Here is a 21,189-nt window from a genome sequence, read left to right as displayed (position 1 = left end):
GCCTATCACCAACATTGTTTAATTGTTTCCTTGTATTTCCTTATCTGCCTGTATCTATCTGTTGTCTCTTTTCTTATACTTAGATTGTAAGTTCCTTGGGGACAGGGTCTTTTTGTTCTGTGTTTGTATAGCGGCTAGTACAATGGGGTCCTAATCCATGCTCTGGCTCCTCAGAGACTTTAAGGTCAGACAGGACCATCATGATCATCTAGTCTGAATTCCTGCACATTGCAAGCCACAAAACTTCACCCACCCACTCCAGTTATAGACCCATAAACTCTGACTGAGTTACTGAAGTCCTCAAATGATTTAAAGATGTCAACTTACAGAGAATTCACCATTTACAATAGTTTAAATCTGCAAGTGATCCATGCCCCATGCTCCAGAGGAAGGCAAAAAACCACCAGGGTCTCTGCCAATCTGACGTGGGGGGAAATTCCTTCCCGATCCCAAATATGGCCATCAGTTAGACCCTGAGCATGTGGGCAAGACCCACCAGCCAGACACCTGGGAAAGAATCTGTAGTAATACAGAGCCCTCCCCATCTAGTATCCCATCACCAGCCGTTGGAGCTATTGCAGATCAGCTACATGTCATTGGAGGCAGTCTCATCATACTGCCTTAAATTCTCATTGAGTATTTCTTGGAACCCCCACCCACCCCATTCAGGGTTCTGGGCTTCAGCTGTGAGGCAGGGGGGGTCTCAAGGCTTTAATTCAAATTAAAATTCCTCTGTTCAATCTAGCGCATTTCAGAGGCAATTGTTTGTTGTTGTTGCAAAGATCTTCCTCTGCCTGATACATATTTGACTGAGTCAGACAACCTATGCAGATGACCAACATCTAATGGTGGATAGCCACCTCAAGCTAATACTGCTAAGGGATGTGTTGGGGAGCTAGCTCAATGGTAGAGCACTTGCTTAACACGTGAGAGGTAGCGGGACTGATGCCCACATTTCCAATGTGCTTTAGTCACATCACTCAATAAATTACTGGAAGGTGCTCTGACACTACGCTGATGAGGCCCTGAACAGAATAGACATTAGTATGGATATCACAGCATGCTGGGCAATCCCAGACCTCACCCCACAGAGATCCCCAAATCCCCTTGGGCAGGGGAGGGTCTCGTGACACTTCACCAACGCTGTATCACAATGGGATTTACTGGCACAGCATGCATCGGGAATGATGGGCATGAAGATGAGGTTTCTGCCCCAAGCAAATTACAATCCAGTTGCTGCTGTTATTAAATATTAATAAAGCGCCGACAGCATGCCAGGTGCTGCACCAGCCTGGGTCACAGCCATCCCTTCCCACGGCGCCCAGCATCAGGGGGCTGTGTCATGCCACCCATTGTGATGGCTGTGAACACTTCAGTTTGGGGGGCACCGGACTGGGCCTCCTGACCTTTATGGCTCCAGTGAGGGTGTAGTGGCCTGCGGCTGGCAGCAGCCTGTGCAGGGACGGGAATGGAGGGACCAGGTGTTCAGCTGCCAGCCTCCAAATCTCCCACCCACGTGGGGGCCATCGCCCACCTGCATCCCGGGGGGGAAGTGAGCCGTGGAACGCGATGGAGCCAGCTGACTCCACTCCCTAGCGAATAGCTGCCGGGCTTAGATCCTAGCTGGGATCGCGCAGCCAGTAGGCGAGAGGTTTACATTCGCACGCCCTTCCTGCTGGAGCCAGAGCTGTAGCGGCCCTAGTTGCTGTGGTGGCTGGGGCTGCTCGTGCAGCTGCGGACGGAGGCGGGGGGAAGCGGCTGGAGCGGGAGGAGGGGCTGCAGGAGGAGCAGGTAAGGGGCTGGTTCCCGGGAGATGGTGGGGCGAGGGCCCAGGGCTGGAGCAGGCACCACCGTCTCTATTCCTGGGGCCAGCAATCCGAGCTCTCCGGCTGGTGCCTGGACGTCTTGGGCAGGCTGGGGAATCCATCTCCCTGTCGACTGTCCCTCCCCCCGGGAACGTCTTTCACCCTCCTCTCCAGAGCTTTCTGCGGTTCGCTTGCTAGGATGCAGCGCGGGTCATGTCCCCCTGTGGGGCTCGCGCCCCTTGTCCTGTTTCAGTCCTTGTGCAATGCATGGCCCCTGCTGCCCCTCTGGAACGGCATGATAAACGCAGTCGCTGAAGCATTCCTAGCCTCGAAAGGGTTAATTAACAATGGCTGTTTAACTGGTGCCAAAGAGCCTTCCTTGTATTATGCAGGTTTTATGCTGATGCTTTTGTCGCCAGACAAACAGGAAGGCACCAAAAAAAAAAAATCCTGGGCCGTGGCACTAGGGTCATGCTGGGGCATTTGTTTTTGTTTTGCAAAGGGGGCTTTGAATAGCTGCTGTATGGTGCTTATGGTGACATCTGAAAACGTGAGAATTGCTGCAGCATATAACAAACTGCCTTCTTTGCTGTGAAGCTCTCCTGTATGGCACCATTTCTGGTAAAAGAGCCCTGTGTCCCCCTGTGGCTCCCCCCATAGTACAACCCTAGTTATCATGAAGAGGGCATTTTGCACTCAGGCGGAACAGCACTTTATGGCCTACCCATTTGTCAGGGGTTGTGACCAGCCCCTGGGAGGAATATAGAGTGAACTTGGGGCTAGATAAACAGACTTTACACTGCCTGTGAAATGTTCCTGATAAACAGCTGCTTTATTTCCACCCCACAGTCAGCTGCCATTCAATGACAGAATTATTTTTGTATATCGTGTGTGATGTTTGTAAAGTGCTTTGAGATCTATTTGAATGAAAGGCAGTGAATGAATGGAAGACCATTCTCATGGAGCCCTTTTATATTAGTCCTAGAAATACTTGCCAAGTGCCTTCATAGGGAATGAATAAGAAGCCTATAGGTGTAAATTTTACATTGGAGCAAGAGAATGTCCATAGTGGCCCAGCCCACAGATCCATCTAAGCTGGCATCCTGCCTCCACTAGTGGCCAATGCCTGAAGAGAGAGGCTGAAAACCCCCTCTGAAGAACCCAAGTAATTTTTCAGTATTGTACACACAGATAGGGACTTTTCTTGACCCCTGTATGCCTTGTAGCAGGGCTTTTGAATGACATGTATCATTATGTTAATTTTAACCATAAATATTTATAGCTACGTCAACTATCTAGTTGTCCTAATTTGAGTGGGGAAGGAATGGATGATTTACACAGTCCTGGTCTGATTTCTCCCCCACCCCTGCATAATGGGTAACACTTCTTATCAAACTGTCTGTACTGGGCTAGCTTGATTATCACTTCAAAAGTTTTTTTTCTCTTAATTAATTGGCCTCTCAGAGTTGGTAAGACAACTCCCACCTGTTTATGCTCTCTGTATGTGTGTATATATATCTCCTCAATATATGTTCCATTCTATATGCATCCAAAGAAGTGGGCTGTAGTCCACGAAAGCTTATGCTCTAATAAATTTGTTAGTCTCTAAGGTGCCACAAGTACTCCTCTTCTTCTGTGCCTACTGTAATGAATGACCGCTGCAGCACTCAGCACCTTTGAAAACTCAGGCAGTATTTCTCTCTTTGGTGACCTACTGCTGCAATGAATTCCACAGACTCCTAAATCCAATTCTCAAAAGTAATTTAAACTCCTAAATCACTTATGAAAATTTTACCTGAGGTCTTTTGTTCGGTTGGCTTTACACTTGTTCATTGCCACACCCTTTATTCTCAAATAACACAGAGTAAACAGGAACTGCTCATTTTCCCTCTATCCTTACTATCTTGAATACCTCAATCTAGTCCCATCTAACTCTTCTTCCTGGTTTAAGTAGCCTTAATCATCTTTGTGATCTTTCATGGTGTACAGATCCCTTCATATTGCTAAGCTCTTTCGCTTCCTGTTTCGGAACCTTTTCAGTCTTTGTGCTATCTCTTTTAACCAGCATTGCACAGAGAGCCCTCCATATCTGGATTGATATTAGTTTGTCCTCCCTGTCTTAAGATTCCCAAGCATTCCACTAAAAACAAAAAAAAAACAAAAAAACTACTGTGCTCCAGGTAGATATCTTAATTGAGTTATCCATGAGGAGTCATTTTCCCTCAGGATCCGGCAAGTTGGGAGCCTGAGATCAGTCAAGGAAATGTAAGGTTGGAAAGGACCTTCAGAGGTCATTTAGTTCATCCCCCTGCAACGGGACCAAATATAATTAGACCACCCCTGACAGGTGTTTGTCTAACCTGTTCTTACAGACCTACAGTGATGAGGATTCCACAACCTCTCTTGGAAGCTTGTTCTAGTACTTAGCTACCTTTATGATTAGAACTTTTTTCATAATATCTATCCTCAGTCTCCTTTGCTGCAGATCAAGCCAGTTGTTTCTTGTCCTACCTACAGTGGACATGGAAACATCACAATCCTTTTTAATAACAGCCTTTAACATATTTGAAGACATATCAGGTTCCCCCCCGCCCCCCCCCGAATCCCGCCAGTCTTTTCTCAAGACTAAACATATTCAGGGTTTTATTATTATTATTATTATTAAACCTTCCTCAGAGTCATGTTTTCTAGAACTTCTGTTGCTCTCCTTTGGACTCCCCTCCATTTCTCCACACCTTTCTTAAAATGTGGTGCCCAAAACTGGACACCGTACTCCAGCTGAGGCCTCACCAGAGTCAAGTAGAGTAGAATAGTTACTCCCTGTGTCTTTTATATGTATATAAAAGTATTTAGATACACACACACAAGTATATGTCTTATAAAAGTAATAGCAAAATTTTTTTTAAGTACATCAGAAGCAGGAAGCCTGCTAAACAACCAGTGGGGCCACTGGACGATTGAGGTGATAAAGGAGCACTCAAGGACGATAAGGGCATTGTGGAGAAACTAAATGAATTCTTTGCATCGGTCTTCATGGCTGAGGATGTGAGGGAGATTCCCAAACCTGAGCCATTCTTTTTAGGTGACAGATCTGAGGAACTGTCCCAAATTGAAGTATCATTAGAGGAGGTTTTGGAACAAATTGATAAATTTAACAGCAATAAGTCACCAGGACCAGATGGTATTCACCCAAGAGTTCTGAAGGAACTCAAATGTGAAATTGCAGAACTACTAACTGTAGTCTGTAACCTGTCATTTAAATCAGCTTTTGTACCAAATGACTGTAGGATAGCTAATGTGACGGCAATTTTTAAAAAGGGCTCCAGAGGTGATCCTGGCAATTACAGGCCTACAAGCCTGACTTCAGTACTGGGCAAACTGGTTGAAACTATAATAAATAATAATATTCTCAGACATCTAGATAAACGTAATTTGTTGAGGAAGAGTCAACATGGTTTTAGTAAATGGAAATCACGCCTCACCAATCTACTAGAATTCTCTGAGGGGGTCAACAAGCATGTGGACCAAGGGGATCCAGCGGATATAGTGTTCTTAGATTTTCAGAAAGCCTTTGACAAGGTCCCTAACCAAAGGCTCTTACACAAAGTAAGCTGCCACAGGATAAGAGGGAAGGTGCTCTCATGGATTGGTAACTGGTTAAAAGATAGGAAACAAAGAGTAGGTATAAATGGTCAGTTTTCAGAATGGAGAGAGGTAAATAGCGGTGTTCCCGAGGTGTCTGTTCTGGGCCCAGTCCTATTCAACATATTCATAAATGATCTGAAAAAAGGGGTAAATAGTGAGGTGGCAAAATTTGCAGATGATACAAACTTACTAAAGATAGTTAAGACCCAGGCAAACTGCAAAGAGCTACAAAAGGCTCTCTCAACATTTTGTGACTGGACAACAAAAAGGCAGATGAAATTTTATGTTTATAAATGCAAAGTAATGTACATTGGAAAGCATAATCCCAACTATACATATAAAATTATGGGATCTAAATTAGCTGTTATCACTCAAGAAAGAGATCTTGGAGTCATTGTGGGTAGTTATCTGAAAACATCCACTCAATGTGCAGCAGCAGTCAAAAAACTGAACAGAATGCTGGGAATAATTAAGAAAGGGATAGATAATAGGACAGAAAATATTATGTTCCCTCTATATAAGTCCATGGTATGCCCACATCTTGAATACTGTGTGCAGATGTGGTCGCCCTATCTCAAAAAAGATATATTGGAATTGGAAAAGGTTCAGAAAAGGGCAACAAAAATTATTAGGGTATGGAACGGCTTCTCTATGAGGAGAGATTAATAAGACTGGGACTTTTCAGCTTGGAAAGAGATGGCTAAGGGGAGATATGATTGAGGTCTATAAAATCATGACTGGTGTAGAGAAAGTAGATAAGGAAGTAGATAAGAAGTAGTTGTTTACTACTTCTCATAACACAAGATCTAGGAGTCACCAAATGAAATTAATAGGCAGCAGGTTTTAAACAAATAAAAGGAAGTATTTCTTCACACAACGCACAGTCAACCTGTGGAACTCCTTGCCAGAGGATGTTGTGAAGGCCAAAACCATAACAGGGTTCAAAAAAGAACTAGATAAATTCATGGAGGATAGGTCCATCAATGGCTATTAGGCAGAATGGGCAGGAATGGTGTCCTTGAGTGACAGGGGATGGATCACTTGATTACCTGTTCTGTTCATTCCCTCTGGAGCACCTGGCACTCGCCACTGTCTGAAGACAGGATACTGGGCTAGATGGACCTTTGGTCTGACCCAGTAGGGCCGTTCTTATGACCTTCCTGGTATTACATCCCAGAATATTAGCCTGGTTATTTTTGCCATTCTGCTTTACTTTACAGTTAGTTATTCAAGTTTGTTGCAGGGTATTTTCTTAGTTAGAAAATGTAACTTGCACTGCAGTATTTTTTTAACACTAATTTGAAAAGGCTCCTTATCTTGGCTTTGTTCTTCCAAGGGTGCATGCAGTACACCATAGATCTGGCCCCTCCCCATATGGTTGTTATAATGCTTCATACTTGCACAGTACCTTCCATTCAAAGAATTCTAAGCACTTAAACATTAGACACACAAGCCTCAGTGAGATAAATATTATCCCAATTTTACCTCTGGGGAAACTGAGGTGCCGAGGTGAAACGACTTGCCCAAAATAAGATGGGAGGTTTGTTACACATCTTCTATTCCCTAGTGCTGCACCTTAAACACAAGATTATCCTTCTTTCTGTTTTATGTTATCTAAGTACTTCTATGGCCCTCATCACTGCAGCTTCTCTGAACATCTCCAGCTCACAACAAATAGTAGTGATGATGGGCTACAACCAGAGAGGGAGGTCTGGGCTCAGATTAAGATCCCCAACAAGACAGGTCAGCGTATGTATGAAGATGCCACACCTGGGTTGATATACATCTGCACTTGGGGTCTGTACCAGTGCAGCTACTCTTGCAAAAGTTAGGCATAATCTAAAACATAGAGAGGGCCTCTCTAGCAGCAGGGCAACCTCTTGGACTCAGTTGGAGTTGTGCTGCTGTAACTAACAGGAGAACTTTGCCCTTCATCTCTTCTCCCTTGGGTGACACATGTTTGTCTCTATTCTGGGCAAATTTATGCCCGGGTTAGAAACAATGAAGTGGTACTAGTCAGCATGTCTCCATCACTATTAGTTACGGGTCAGAAGGCAAGCAGGATAGTTTCCTTAGGCTCCTGTGAGAGCAAAGCTGCCCTTTCACAGACAAAGAAACAATGGTGTGTGCTGCTTCCAAGCAGTGCTTCCTCTTTTCCTTTCCTTGTTTTGGGCTTTGCACTATAGGAAAAAAAAATTGGGTTGGAAGTCCCCATAGGTGAATCCCACTTTTCCCATGGAACGAGTGGCTCTGAGCTCTCTCCACTGTTTCTCCAGGAGTGGGAAATGCAACATGCCCACAGAAAGAAGTCTTTATTCTTCTTGAAACAAACGTAGTGCTGGCCTGTTTGAATTCCATGTAGGACTGCAAACAGGTGCCATCCCAGGACACCCTGCCCATGGCCTGGGGAGGTCTACTGGGCACCCTGCCTCAGTTTCCCTCCAAATTCACAGAATAATCCAGTCACAACCATAGTCTTTGAAACAATATTCTCCTGACCTGGAGTCTAACTTATTAAATGTCATTCAGCTTCTCAAAAGGGCCCCTTTCTGCTCACCCCTCAGGTTCAGGGTCTCTCAGTCCTCCTTCTTGGGACTGTTTTCAGTCCTGGCCTGTAGGCTCTCTGCTCAGGTTTAGGTATTCGCAGCCCACACCTGGGTTTGGATCCTCTTTTGAGTTTCCCACCCAGTCAACTAATCAGTCTCTTGCTTCTCCCAGGTGAGTGTAATAACCCCAAACACCTGTCTGTGTTGACTAGGAGCCACTGGAGCCACTCCCTCTACAAAGCTCCTGGTCACAGGCCCTTAAAGAAACAGTGTTCTGGGATAGCCCTAGACCTTCCCTCTCCCCAACACTAACTGCTCTTGGGATCATTTTCCTCTCTTCCAGTGATGGCTTCATTTTTCTTCCCTGGACACATGGAACAGGGTAACTATATTATTTGGCCTTAAAGGACCAGTATCCATTACAAGGACAAAAGGCCTGCCTCCTCAATTGAGAGAGGGGCCACAGAGCCCAGGAAACAAGAGTCTGTGGGACAGCAAATGATCAACCAGGATTTTGGGGAGGGGTGGTCAGAGGTTCAAAATAGGGGACTGGACTAGATGACCTCTTGAGGTCCCTTCCAGTCCTACACTTCTATGATTCTATGGGGGAACTCTGGATCACCCAGCAGAGACCCCTGGACAGCCCCTACTGCTCCATGGAGGCTCCAGAGGAACTCTGCCTAGAGACAAGTAGGGATTGAAAGTAAGCAACACAGTTGCAGAGAATCTCCCCGTCTAGCGTCCTCTTCCTGAATTGATGGAGTCCATCTCGGCCAGTGCCAGGAGGAGATTGATGAGGAGTTCCTGTGACTTTGTGGGGTCCTGGACACTGAGTACATAAAGCTCAGGAAAGTGAAATCTTCTCTTTAGCCAGAGAGCACTAGCAGCACAAACTCCACCATGCTGCTTAGTCAATGTGCCTTAGCCCAGCCCTGGATGTCCCTCTTCTGGGGTGAGAGCACAGTTCAGGCCCCATGTATTCATTCAACCTTTGGCTTCTCTTCTTAGCCTGAGATTGTTGCTACTAATTGTATTGGAAGGGTTTGCAATGTACATTCCAGTTGGTATCCCCTGGGCTGGGATTTCCAAAGGAGCCTAAGGTAGTTAGGTACCCAACTCTCATTAAAAGGCGATGGGATTTGGATGGATGAATCCCCTAAGCTCCTTTGAAAATATCATCCTTTGTTCTCAAGTTTAGTATCATTGGAGAGGGGCTCACAGTATTCAGTTCAGTTTCTGGGTCTGTTTGGGATGGGAGTGGGGTTTGAACCCACCTCCTAAAAATTAGCCTCTACATTAATACCTCTTTCTTTGCCTTTCAGCTATGGCTATGCCCAACTCCCTCTTGTGGGCAGTTGATATCTTTGGGAGGGTTTACACTCTTTCTACAGCTGGCCAGTACTGGGAGCTCTGTAAAGACAGACAGCTGGAATTCAAACGAGTCTCTGCTGTCAAACAGTGCTGCTGGGGAATAGCTTGTGATCACCAGGTATATGCCTACGTATTCTCAAGTGATGTTCCAATCCGATTCCAGGAAGAAACTTATGAGAATCAGGTATGTAAAGTCATGAGCACATCTGTCAAACTTGCCATGTGGTCCTCAGAGAGGGCTGGCAGTGAGAAATGTGGTTACTTGTCCAGACTGATCTGTTGTCCAGTAGTAAGGTTGTTTGTTGTGTAATGTGTAAATGTAAGAACAGACAAGAGAAACCTCATATTTGGGGTTCAAAGTGAATGTGGCAGCTAGGGAAGGAATTCCTAGCTTCGGGTGGAGTTCTCCCTTCTCCGGGTACTGTGAACCATCCCGAGCATTCAGGGATTGTATTTATTTATTTATTCATTTATTTTAATCCCTGCTGCGTATTTCTGAAGAGCAGATCCTAAATGTCCCCCTAAATCCTTCCTCTTTCTTCCCCTTGCAAATAGCGTCCTCTTGAGCGCCAGTCATCTCAGTTGGGGTCATTCAGTCTCTAAGTCTGATGTGTTGCTTCCATCAGTTAGCAATACCTGTTCCCTTATGAAAAAGTCACATGGAACTTAACAGCAACAAAGCCTATAGAGTTATTTAGAAAAGGTTTAAAAAAATTCCCCAGGTACAATTTCCCATTAAAATCTACTATGTCTTTTAAAAAAACCCTGTAGAAATGTCATTGTCACATTCTATGGGGCTTCTCTGTAACACGTGCGTCAACAGAATGCATTCATAAATTGCTTTTCTTAAAAAAAAAAAAAAAAAAAAACACACAACCCCCTTCTCCCCCCCACCAAAACCCACCTCTCATGTATTTGGTAAAGTCATTCTAGAGCTACGATCAAATGATTTTTTTCTTGCTTTCTAAGGGATCACTAGATAAATGTAGTATAGAGTGCTGTGTTTTTATTTAAGCAGGGGAAGGCATATTTTCCTGACCTTTTTATATTTGTCTAACATTGATATAATTATGCACTGTGTTTTTAGAACATTCCTCCTTTTATGAAAACATTTTAAATGATCTTCGTTAAATATGCGTTATCTGGGTTGTAAATTGTAAATTCTTCCCTTTGTTTGGTCTAAAGCATGAAAAATAGAAATCGGAGATGTGAAGCTTTTCTGTGGGAACAAACTAAAAAAGTCATAGCTATCAGACCTTGAATAGTGGATAAAGAATGTGCAAAGAAGTTTAGCCTAATAATATTGTATACAGTATAACCAATATTGAAACCTCTTGAATCATTTACGATCTTTGCACATAAGAGGTCTTACACCAGACAAGGGAGTGGCTGTGGACTAGCCCAATGTGACTGAGGGAGAGCTAGTTGGGTAAAACTTCGTGGCAATTTTAGTTGATTAAGGTTCTTCGTTATGGGTTTTTTCTTTTTTTCTTTTTAAGCACTGGGCTGTGTGTGGTCCTTTAAAAAAGTTGTTGTTATTATGTAAGTGAACTTGGGCAGGTTTGACAGCATTAGAAACCAAAGTCAATCAAAGTAGAGAGCAACGTGGCAGGTCAGCTTCTAACCTGGGGGGACACCTCTAAGGATCAATCAAAAGTATGGGAATGTCCCCACCTACAGGTCAAAACCTGGAATTGTTGTCGTTACCATAGAAACCCACAGTTTAGTGCTCTTTCTTATGCTGCATCGAATGCTGTGCCAAGCCCATGCAACATTTATAGTTGAATTCAGTTCAGTCTAAGACATCTATGGTAGGGGATCGCAGTGGAATTTCCAAAGGGGTCCGCACCTCCATTTGAAATTTTTTTGGCGTCTGCAGATGAAAAACATTTGAAAATCACTGGTTTATTTCATTAGGGGAACTGGGGTAAGCTATAACAGCAATTCTTTTGCTGGTATTAGCTGTATCTCCACTAGGAGGGTTTACTGGTATAGGAATACTGGCAAACCCTTTCTAGGGTAGACAGAGCCTTAGGGTATGTCTATACTTCAATTAAAAACCCGCAGCTGGACCGTGCCAGCTGACTCGGGCTAAGGGGCTGTTTAACTGTGGTGTAGATGTTTGGGCTCGGGCTGGAGCCCAGGTGCTACGACTCTGCAAGATGGGATGGTCCCAGAGCTCTGGCTCCAGCCCAAGCCCAAACATCTGCACCACAGTTAAACAGTCCCTTAGCCCGAATCAGCTGGCACGGTCCAGCTGCGGGTTTTTAATTGAAGTATAGACATACCCTGAGTCACCTTTCCATTAGGAATTGGACTACGGCCCCTAAATCCATGGCCACTGGTCACTTGATAGCTGTCTGATGTGGTGGCTTTCATTGGCTACCACCCTGGGCTGAACTTGGACCAGTACACTAGAAATTAAATGCTGCAGACAGTCCTGCAATCAGTAATGCTTTCTAGTATATGAATGGGAACACTTGATGGTGCGTCTCATTGTTTATTATTCCATGATCTTTGGTAATAGACTGAACAATTTAATGTCATCAATTAGAATGACACCCACCACATGTTTGTTAAAATGAAGTAACTTCCCCCTTAGCATTATGCAGTCTAGTTGTAGCCATGTCAGTCCCAGGATATTAGACAGACAAGGTGGGTGAGGTAATATCTTTTATTGGACCAGTTTCTGAAGGTGAGAAAGACAAGCCTGAAGAAGAGCTCTATGTAAGCTCGAAAGCTTGTCTCTCTGACCAACAGAAGTTGGTCCAGTAAAAGAAATGACCTCACCCACCTTGTCCTCCTTAGTATTGGCATTAAAGGAAGGACACACTCTTTAAAGCCAGTAGCTGGTATCTGAAGGATGCTCCCTCCAAAGATGATATTAGCCGATAGCCAGTGTTTGGATGCCTTCTTGTTTCCCCAGTGGATCTTTTCTCTTGAGGTGTGGAACATCTGAACATCCCCAAGGCCCCATCTGTGACCTAACAAGGTTACATGGCCTTACAGACCTGACCTGTGCAATTTTTCTCCTTTCTGGCAGCGTTGGAATCCGGTTGGTGGCTTTTGTGAGAAATTAATGCCCAGTGATCGCTGGCAATGGAGTGACGTGAGCGGGCTAAAACATCAGCAGCTTGACAGTTTCACGCTGCCATCACCGCACTGGGAGTGGGAGTCTGACTGGTACGTGGATGAAAATATTGGAGGGGAACCAACAGAGAAAGGGGTAGGTGAACAATACCGGCAAGAGATCCATTCTGGGAATCCACTCTGTAAAAGTAAAGGCATCTCCCATCTTCCCACAGCTGCTTCTTGCTGGGAATGGAGATCGCTATAGTATAGTGCTGGAGGCATCTTTTCCTAGGGTTATTGAAACCAAAGGGAATCTTTCTGTTAACTTCAACAGGCTTTGTATCCAGCCCTGAAATGATAGCTATTGGATGCTGTTATTTACTATAACATCTTTATTATAATAAAAATAAAATGCTTTTCTATATCTTATTTGTCCTGTATGTATTGCGCAGAGGAGTTGAGATGTAGTTCATTAATGTCTATAGAGTTAGGAGATAAAAGCCCCTATGCATATGCAAAGTAATTTGTATTATGTTTGTAGGCGTGATCCTTGTGAAGAATTGTTCTGAGTTATTTAATGTAGCCATCTGCTCGCAATCTTTATGAAAGGAACTCTCTGTTTTTAGGGTTGGACGTATGCCATTGACTTCCCAGCTACCTACGCAAAGGATAAGAAATGGAATTCCTGTGTCCGACGTAGGAGGTGGATCAGATACAGGAGATACAAATCACGAGACACTTGGGCAAAGGTCTCTTTCTGTGTTTGTTTGTTTTATTTATTAGCTCAAGTGGTATATGAAAGAAGTGATGGCATGAGAGTGGGGAAGTTTGCACTGCTGTCACTGCGGTTTGTGCTGTCTGCAAAGACAGGACCTTGGACTCTGCAGCTGCCGATCTAGCACCTCTCTCACCTCTTACAAATTCAAGGCTGGAATTTTTCAAAGGACCAGAAGGAAATTAGGTGCCCAAATCCCATTGACATTCAGTGGGATTTATTTTAGGGGCCTTTCAAAATTTCCACCATAGCTTTGAATTTTTTTTTCCGTTTCTAACATAAAGAGCTTCAGCCCAGCCCTCAGATCTTTGACATGTGCTGATTTACAATCTTGTGAATAGAGGCATAGGCAGGGAGAGGAATTCTGATCACTTGTCCACAGGCAGCTAATGCTACGTGATGAAAAACCCTGCTCCATTTTCAATAGGATTTTTCCCGGTGTCAGTCCACTAGCTGTCTGCATTACAGGCACATGTGATTGCTGTTTGCATGCACTAATGAGAGCACATGCAAAAACATAGAGGATTTATTTTAGTGACTGTAATGCTTGTGCAAGATGCTGGATTGACCGGTGTGGGAGCAAAAGTCTAGGCTTTACATAAGAACAGTTATAGCCCCGGCAGCAAGAGTGCAGGCTTCTTCCATGCTGCTCCACAAATGTGGCCCCACCCTGTCTGAAGGAGCAGCCATGACGGAGAGAGGGAGTCCATCCTCCATGCCTAGCCATTTGGCATCTAGGTGGTGGCTTTGTGAGGCAAAGATTTGTCTGCTAGAAAATGAGATAAGCCCCTCCTATCCCAGTGCACCAAATAGCCAGCAGGTATATGTGGGGTCAGGTCTTCTTCTACTTCAGCTCTCTAAATTTTTCTCTCTCTTTGCTTTAGATAACATCCCATGATGATCCTAAACAGTTGCCAGATCCTTTCAACGATATCTCCATTGGAGGATGGGAAATCACTGACGAGCCCATGGGCCGGTTATCGGTCTGGGCAGTGTCCTTACAAGGAAGGGTATAACTCTTTTTTTGTGTGTATTCCTTATCTGCAGTGGTTTTGTAGCCATGTTGGTCCCGGGGTATTAGAGAGACAAGGTGGATGAGGTAATATCTTTTATTGGGCCAACTTCTATTGGTGAGATAGACAAGCTTTGGAGCTACACAGAGCTCTTCTTCAGGGCTGGGAAAGGTACTCTGTGTGTCACAACTAAATACAAGGTGGAACAGAGAGTTTAGCATAAGTAGTTAACACATATTCTAAGAGACCATTCAAGGTGAAGTGGCCCATTAAAACCTCTGTCATCAGACAAAAAGAGGATGCTAGTGGGTTACAGGTGGTTGTACTGGGGCATAAATCCAGTGTGTTTATTAAGACCATGATTTTTAGTGTCTAGCAAGTTATGAATTTGAGCCCCCAGATTCGTCTTTTGAAGGTGTTGTGCAGGTTTCCATTGAGGACGAGGACTGAGAGGTCAGATATGGAGTGATCATTTTGTGAAAAATGTTCACCCTTTGCTGGTGTTTGGTGTTTTTTTTCTTTTATCATTTTTCTGTGAGAGTTCATTTGAGAGCATAGTGATTGTTTGGTTTTACCCATCTAGTTGTTATTGGGCCATTTAGTGCATTGGGTGAGGTACACCACATATGACAGACATGTGAAGGACCCATGCGTCTTGGAAGGTGTGTTGCAGGTAGGTATTTATCATCGTAGCAGTGGAGATATACCTGCAGGTTTTGCATATGTTGTTATGGTAAGGGTCTGGTACCACTTTGAGTTGGTGGGTCCTGATCTGTGGGAAGCTTGCTTCTGGTTATGAGGTTGCGGGGATGGGGGGGAGATATTTGAAGGCCAGATCACAATTGACTAGGTGGCTGTGAATCTCAGTGGTTAAGCCCAGACAGACGTTCTGCAAGCTAAAGCATTGCCTTCATACGCTGGTCCGGATATTTGCTGTTTGACCTGGCTGACAGGGAACATGGAAATAAAACCCTTTCTGTGATAGGCTGTTGATTGATGCTGCTTTATATCAAAATAGAGAGGGAGAGTTTAGAGGTGCTGTGTCATGGGTGAGTGCTTCTTCGGTGTGGAAAAATGAACCCATAGAAAGGATCCAATTTTGTTTAACCTTTTTTTGCGTTGAATAGGGAAAGGGAAAAGTTCAGCTGAGCTGGCAGTAGGGTAATCTTGGAATCCAGCCCTGACAAGGTTTTACTTTATATGTATAATACTAAATGCTAAAAAAAAGTGTGCCTCTCACATCATTTTCTTAGGCCCACGATGAAGTCTTTCTTATCCTTCCTCATGCTGTAAGGATTTCCATCCTTCACTCTTAGGCACATGTCTTAGCTGTCATCCTCCTAGCCATGGTCTATTCCTGACTTGTGTCTTAACAGGTCTAGAAGTAACTTTAGATGTTTGAAATGTAGTCTAGTGGCTATAACAAATACTCACTCCTAGGGTCTACTTGCATTTTGCCACTGGCTGGCTGTGTAGCATTGGGCAAGTCACTTATAAATCTCCCTGTGTCTCAGTTTCCCCATATGGAAATTATAGCTCTCTGCCTTGCAGGCTTATTTAATTAACATGAAAGTGCTTTGGGTTCCCCAAGTGGAAGTCCTGCCAAAGCAAAATGTTAATAAATGTGGGGCTGTAGTGCTCACTGTCCGCCACAAGGAGAGCATATCAACCTAAGAATGCTCTGTGCTCTCTCCATATTGAACCTTCCCACCAAGCTCTCTCAAACATAAGGTGGAGAAACACATGTGTGAGAGACCAGGACTGGCAAGCACAAAACCCTTAAAGTGGCATGTTCTCTCTGCTGCGTGTAAATGTTGGGCTGGACACCATCAAAAGTTATGAAAGCGGTGAGGTATTGGCCCTTATACAAATGGTGTCTGTCTAAATGGATAGCTCATTACAGTTAATGCCAGATCATGACTTTTTATCTACAGCAGTAACCTGAGTGTGTGAATGCTCTGTATTTTCCTAAGGAAGAAGGATTCTTGGCATACAGTTCAATGGTTCTAAGTTTATTTAACGTGCCTTGAATCATATTTAACTGCTCCGAATGTTGAAATACACACAGATCGTGTGGCAAGAGATCATGGGCCTGTCCAAATTGACTTGCATCATAAAACCTAGTATATAGAAAAGCCTCCTCCCTTGATATACAGGGAAGTGGTCTGCAGTTGTATAATCTACTCAACTAATGCCACTTAAAGGTGAGAGTTCAAATGCTATAAAAGGAGACTTGGCTAGAGAAGAATGGTTCTCTCCTTTCTGTCAGGCTGCCCATATGTTTGCCTGAAAGGTTCTGACTGTTTGTGGCATTTTTCTAAGGCTTTTGTGTCTGTCCTAGGTATGGTATAGAGAAGACGTTTGCCACCACAATCCAGAAGGCTCCTCGTGGTCCTTAATAGCCACCCCTGGAGAAGCAGTACAGATCAGCTGTGGACCATATGACCTCCTGTGGGCAACACTTTGGGAGGGGCAAACTATTGTGAGAGAAGGGATTGATAGAAATAACCCTCAAGGTAAAACCCTGTCATGCCATGCAGGGAAGTTGCTTTGATTTGTAGAGAACTTAACGAGAGTCTAATGAACCTTGTTTTGTTTATTTGGCAGGAATTTCTTGGACAATTGTGGAACCCCCAAGCTCTGAAAATGGGATCCTGCACGTCTCTGTGGGTGTAAACGTGGTGTGGGCGGTTACTAAAGACAGAAAAGTAAGAGGCCTTGAGCTACATTTCTGGTTCTCTTCTCTGTATGTTTACAGTATGTTGCTCTTCTGTGCAAACTTATGAAATGTCAGGGATTTGGGATCTCTTGCCCCCTTTGCTGGGTAAGTTCCAGTGCCCCAAAATTGCAGGGGTGCTCTATGGCTCTTAGAGACTGAACCACCAAGAAGCAGAGGGGTGTGGGGTGTCTACGAGAAGGCTGCTAAGCCACTCTCCCAGAACAGAAATGGGTTCCAGCTCGACAGCACGCTGCTGTCAGTTTGGGATGTCTAATGCTATAGACAATGGGCCAAACTCAAGTCAAGCAGCAGCAAATGAGTGTAAGAGGAAGTTTCACAACCCTATGCTGGGGCGCCTTTACAGCTGCTCAGTGGTGGTTGTCGTGTATTACATCTGAATGTAGCCAGTAGAGTGGTATGTAGCGATAATGGGGATATGAAAAGAAACTGGTGGCAAGGAGCAAGGCACTGTGTGGAATTCGCAGTGAAGAATACAGAAGGGCCTAGAATGAGAGATGTACAGCCATTTCCCCCGCTATGGTGTTTGAGCCCCCTGGGAAGAGTGAAAACTGCTTATTTCACACAGGCATCTTGATCATTTCTAGCTGATGATCACTGGTGCTGATTCAAAGGTCAGAAATATGTACCAGTCCCAAAACCAAAATGCCTTTTCACCAAAGAGTTTATAGCCCCAGCACACTATGAAATAGGCAAGTTCGGTAGTCAGAATAGTTAAAGCGTTAGTCTCTAGCCCCGGGTGACAAAGTCTACTGTGTATTTCTACACCTGGTGATTATTAAAATAGTTGACCTTCTAAAGGTCACCAATCCCTCAATCTAGCAGTGCTTTCGGTTACTGATCCAGGACAGAATATAGCAAATTCCACCTATGGGAACAAGATAATATTCAGTCCCTGCTTTATACTTTATAACAAAACAAAACAAAAATTATGGTTCAATCTTGGCTTCTTACCTAGGATGCTCATGTATGTGCATGTGTTTGCTCATTGTGTTTACAACTTCAAGTCTCTGTGCAACATCACAGATAGTCTATTGTTCTGATGACAATATACCCCCTTTACCTACATTATACTACATAGCTAATTAATAACAAATATCTGCTGTACTTGGGGAAAAAAATCACTGATTCTAAGCACTAACAGAGTGTAATTATCCCAGGTTGTTACTGCGAATTAGTAGTTTCCAGGGTTTATTGATAACTTTATTGAAGTTAAATAATAAACATGAGGTCCCTTATTAGTATCAATAGCATGTATAGCTTAAGGCTTGTCTACACAGGGACATGATACCGGTATAATATAGGGGGTGAATTTAAAGCTCTGTAGTATAGCTCCCTGTGTAAGCACTCTTAGTCCAATATGAGTGTCCCTTTTCCAGTTTAGTTTATGTTGCTTTGGAAGTGGTTTAAATTAAGACGCAATAAGTTGGTCTTTTTCTGGAATCAGAACGTTCACACACAGTTATATTGGTATATTTAAACTTCTATAGCTATACTAATGTAACTGGAAAAATTTCCCCTGTAGACAACCTTTTAGATGGTTTTTTATTTGGTAAAGAATGAGATAGAACCAAGCTAATCTATTAGGAGATTAAATACATGGTATGTTTTGATTTTTTTTAAACAATCCAACCACTAATTTAACAAACCACTTCCAAAGTAAACCCAGCCTATTCTGTTGGATTTAATATAATAAAATGTCTAAAGCCCTTGAAAAGCTTGGGGAAGTGACTTGGAGGCAGAAGCACTAGTTACAGTTGAGATATAAAAGAATGAATTTTCCCATGCACCAGAGAAACTCTCATTCTCAGGGGACGAGATGGGGAACTGGCTGGCTCGTGCTTGTCAGCTATTTGCTCTCTAACTTCTGAGAGAAGTTCTCTTTACAGAAACTATGGAACTGCCTCTCATTTACACCATCTTGGCACTGTAAGGGGCCTTAAAGTGGGTGTGCGTTACATTTCCTCCCAACGTAAGGCCTGTTTGCACTGCCAGAATGGTGTAAAGGGGCCATAGTGCAAATGAGAATCTGATCCTTCTCCCTCATTCCTAGAGCAGCTCTTTAATATTGAAGTTAACCTAGTGTATTAGGAACTTTTGAAAGAGTTAGCTAGTATTTTGAAAAGAACCTAAGGGGTTAGGAACCCAACTGCCAATAGGATTTTAGGCACCTAACTCTCTTAGGTCCCTTTTCAGGCTAGGATTGTCAAAGCTATTCTGGATAACTGCCATGTCTGAGGTGTGTGCCATTGTATGCTGTGCTGCCCCGAGGGAGGTGAAAGTGCAGCCTTGGGAGTTCGGAATTCTATTCCCCACTCTGCTACTGACTTGCTGTATCACCTTAGGCAAGTCTCTTAATGGCCCAATGGCTCAGTCTTGTAGATGCTTTGGAAGCCTCAGACCAAAGCCACTGCTGAAATATTATTGGTTGCTCAAGGCCATGTGGCAATGGCAGAATTGAGAATGAGACGCAGGAGCCCTGACTCCCAGCCACGGCTTTAACCATTTAACTGTCTCCCTGCTAGTACAGTAGTTCAAAACTTGGATTTTAACTTGTGACAGGTGTGGTTCAGAAGAGGTGTGAACTCACACAATCCATGTGGCACCAGCTGGATTGAAATGGTTGGAGAAATGATGATGGTAAACGTAGGCTTAAATGACCAGGTAAGGCAGTGGAACACCAATTGTGTGAACACATGAGCATGTTTAGCCTCCTTCCGTATGATCACTGTTCAACCTTGCGGTCGTAATACACTCGGGGGACGCCGGGATGTTCAGTCCAACAAGGGGCCCAATTGCCTGAACTGCCAAAAGCCACATGAGGTACATTGCGAGAACATTCAGCAAACCTACCTCTCATCTGATACACTTGAGTACAAAACCCCCCATCCCGCAATCAACCGTACACAGGAGGGATGCGCTGCACCTAAAATACCAGCACTAGAGACGAACCCAAAGAAAACCCCTGATTCAGGAAAGACTCTTGCCCTCAACTGCCCTCTTCTCACTCCCCTGTTGTAGCTGATGCCCATCTGCTTTCCATGCCATTCATCCCCTTAGGACACACAGACATTCCCATCAAGGCCCCTTTCTCCCCTAGGTCTGGGGAATCGGCTGCGAGGATCGAGCAGTTTATTTCCGGCAAGGTGTCACACCGAGCGAGCTCAGCGGGAAGACATGGAAGGCGATTGTATCGGTCAGAGAGAGTGACAGGTCTCAGACCGGCAGCTCGACCAGTCTGCTCAGGTAGCTAATAAAGTGACCAAAACCCCTAAAGGCCATCAGATTTTGGTGCTGCCAGGGCATTATGAGGAGTATTTCTGTGAACACAATCCATCCAGTTTGTTCAAGGCCCCTCACTGTGACCTTGAACAAACCCAACACGTGGCTCCTGCTTCTCGCCAGGTGCTGAAGTCCATTTGTTTGGGGTTTTTTTCCCATTTAAAATGCAACAGTGAGCAGCAAACTCTTCTTCTCTGGGGAGAGAGGTAATGTTCTGACTTGAGAATTCAGTGCAGCCTGGCAGTAAAGTGAGCTGAGCTGAGATTTGCCATCAGATTCCAGGGTCCAGTCTATAATAGATGAAATGTTACCTGCCGGATATCCTGGAGGTGTTTACTCCACTTAACAATTATCCTCCTCTTGGGTGTCATTTGTGTGGCATCTTGCCACTTTCTTTCCCAGAGAGAATAAACAAATGGCTCCCTGCTGTGAGTTGGCCCATCGGCCATGCAGAACATGCTGGGAACACTGTGAGAAGCCTCGTGCTAAACCCTAGGAATCAGAACGTCTTGTGATGCTGAACAGAAACTATCTGCAGTTGAGAATGAATCCAATGTTGATAGGCTCTATTATTATTATTTATTTGTACTAGTAGTACCTGGGAGCCCCAGGCCCCCATTGTCCTAGGCAAACACAGAACAAAAAGGCAGCGCTTGCAGTCTGAGAATAAGACGACAACAGATGGACGCAGACAGAGGGGGAGCACAAGGAAACAATCTTGCTGCAATCTTGTCTAGACAGACACAGGGTGGGGGAAAGGTTAGCGCACACAAGCAGAGTGATCAGTGTAATGGCAGCAAACATCATGTTAATACCAGGATTCCTTTTAGTTTGCCGGGGACGGGGGAGTTAGGAGGGGATCGGCTAAATAGAAAGAACAGGGAATGGAGGCGAGGGTTGGGGGCGGGGAGGCAGCTATGGAGTGAATCTGAGATGAAGGTGG

At 44.3% G+C, this 21,189-nt stretch overlaps 1 protein-coding gene across 3 annotated transcripts in view; it reads left to right on the top strand.

Annotated features, from left to right (window-relative positions):
• Nucleotides 1-1,633: 1,633 nt before the first annotated feature.
• TECPR1 (tectonin beta-propeller repeat containing 1) overlaps nt 1,634-21,189 on the top strand; it is a 39,254-nt gene continuing 19,698 nt past the window's right edge. Inside the window, exons 1-9 of one of the 3 annotated variants that reach the window (XM_008164649.4) lie at nt 1,634-1,791; nt 9,319-9,551; nt 12,411-12,593; nt 13,066-13,188; nt 14,099-14,224; nt 16,569-16,743; nt 16,835-16,935; nt 19,527-19,628; nt 20,065-20,210. In XM_008164649.4, the coding sequence (XP_008162871.2) occupies nt 9,321-9,551; nt 12,411-12,593; nt 13,066-13,188; nt 14,099-14,224; nt 16,569-16,743; nt 16,835-16,935; nt 19,527-19,628; nt 20,065-20,210 (1,187 nt within the window). In that variant the 5' untranslated portion in view covers nt 1,634-1,791; nt 9,319-9,320. Of the gene's footprint in view, nt 1,792-9,318; nt 9,552-12,410; nt 12,594-13,065; nt 13,189-14,098; nt 14,225-16,568; nt 16,744-16,834; nt 16,936-19,526; nt 19,629-20,064; nt 20,211-21,189 lie in introns of those variants that run through there. The other 2 variants (XR_010591189.1, XM_042853184.2) reach the window with 2 other exon arrangements.

Source organism: Chrysemys picta, chromosome 10 (genome assembly GCF_011386835.1).
Source record: "Chrysemys picta bellii isolate R12L10 chromosome 10, ASM1138683v2, whole genome shotgun sequence".
NCBI lineage: Eukaryota > Metazoa > Chordata > Testudines > Emydidae > Chrysemys > Chrysemys picta.
The sequence above is the reverse complement of the archived record's forward strand: the minus strand, read 5'-3'. Positions and strand labels throughout refer to the sequence as shown.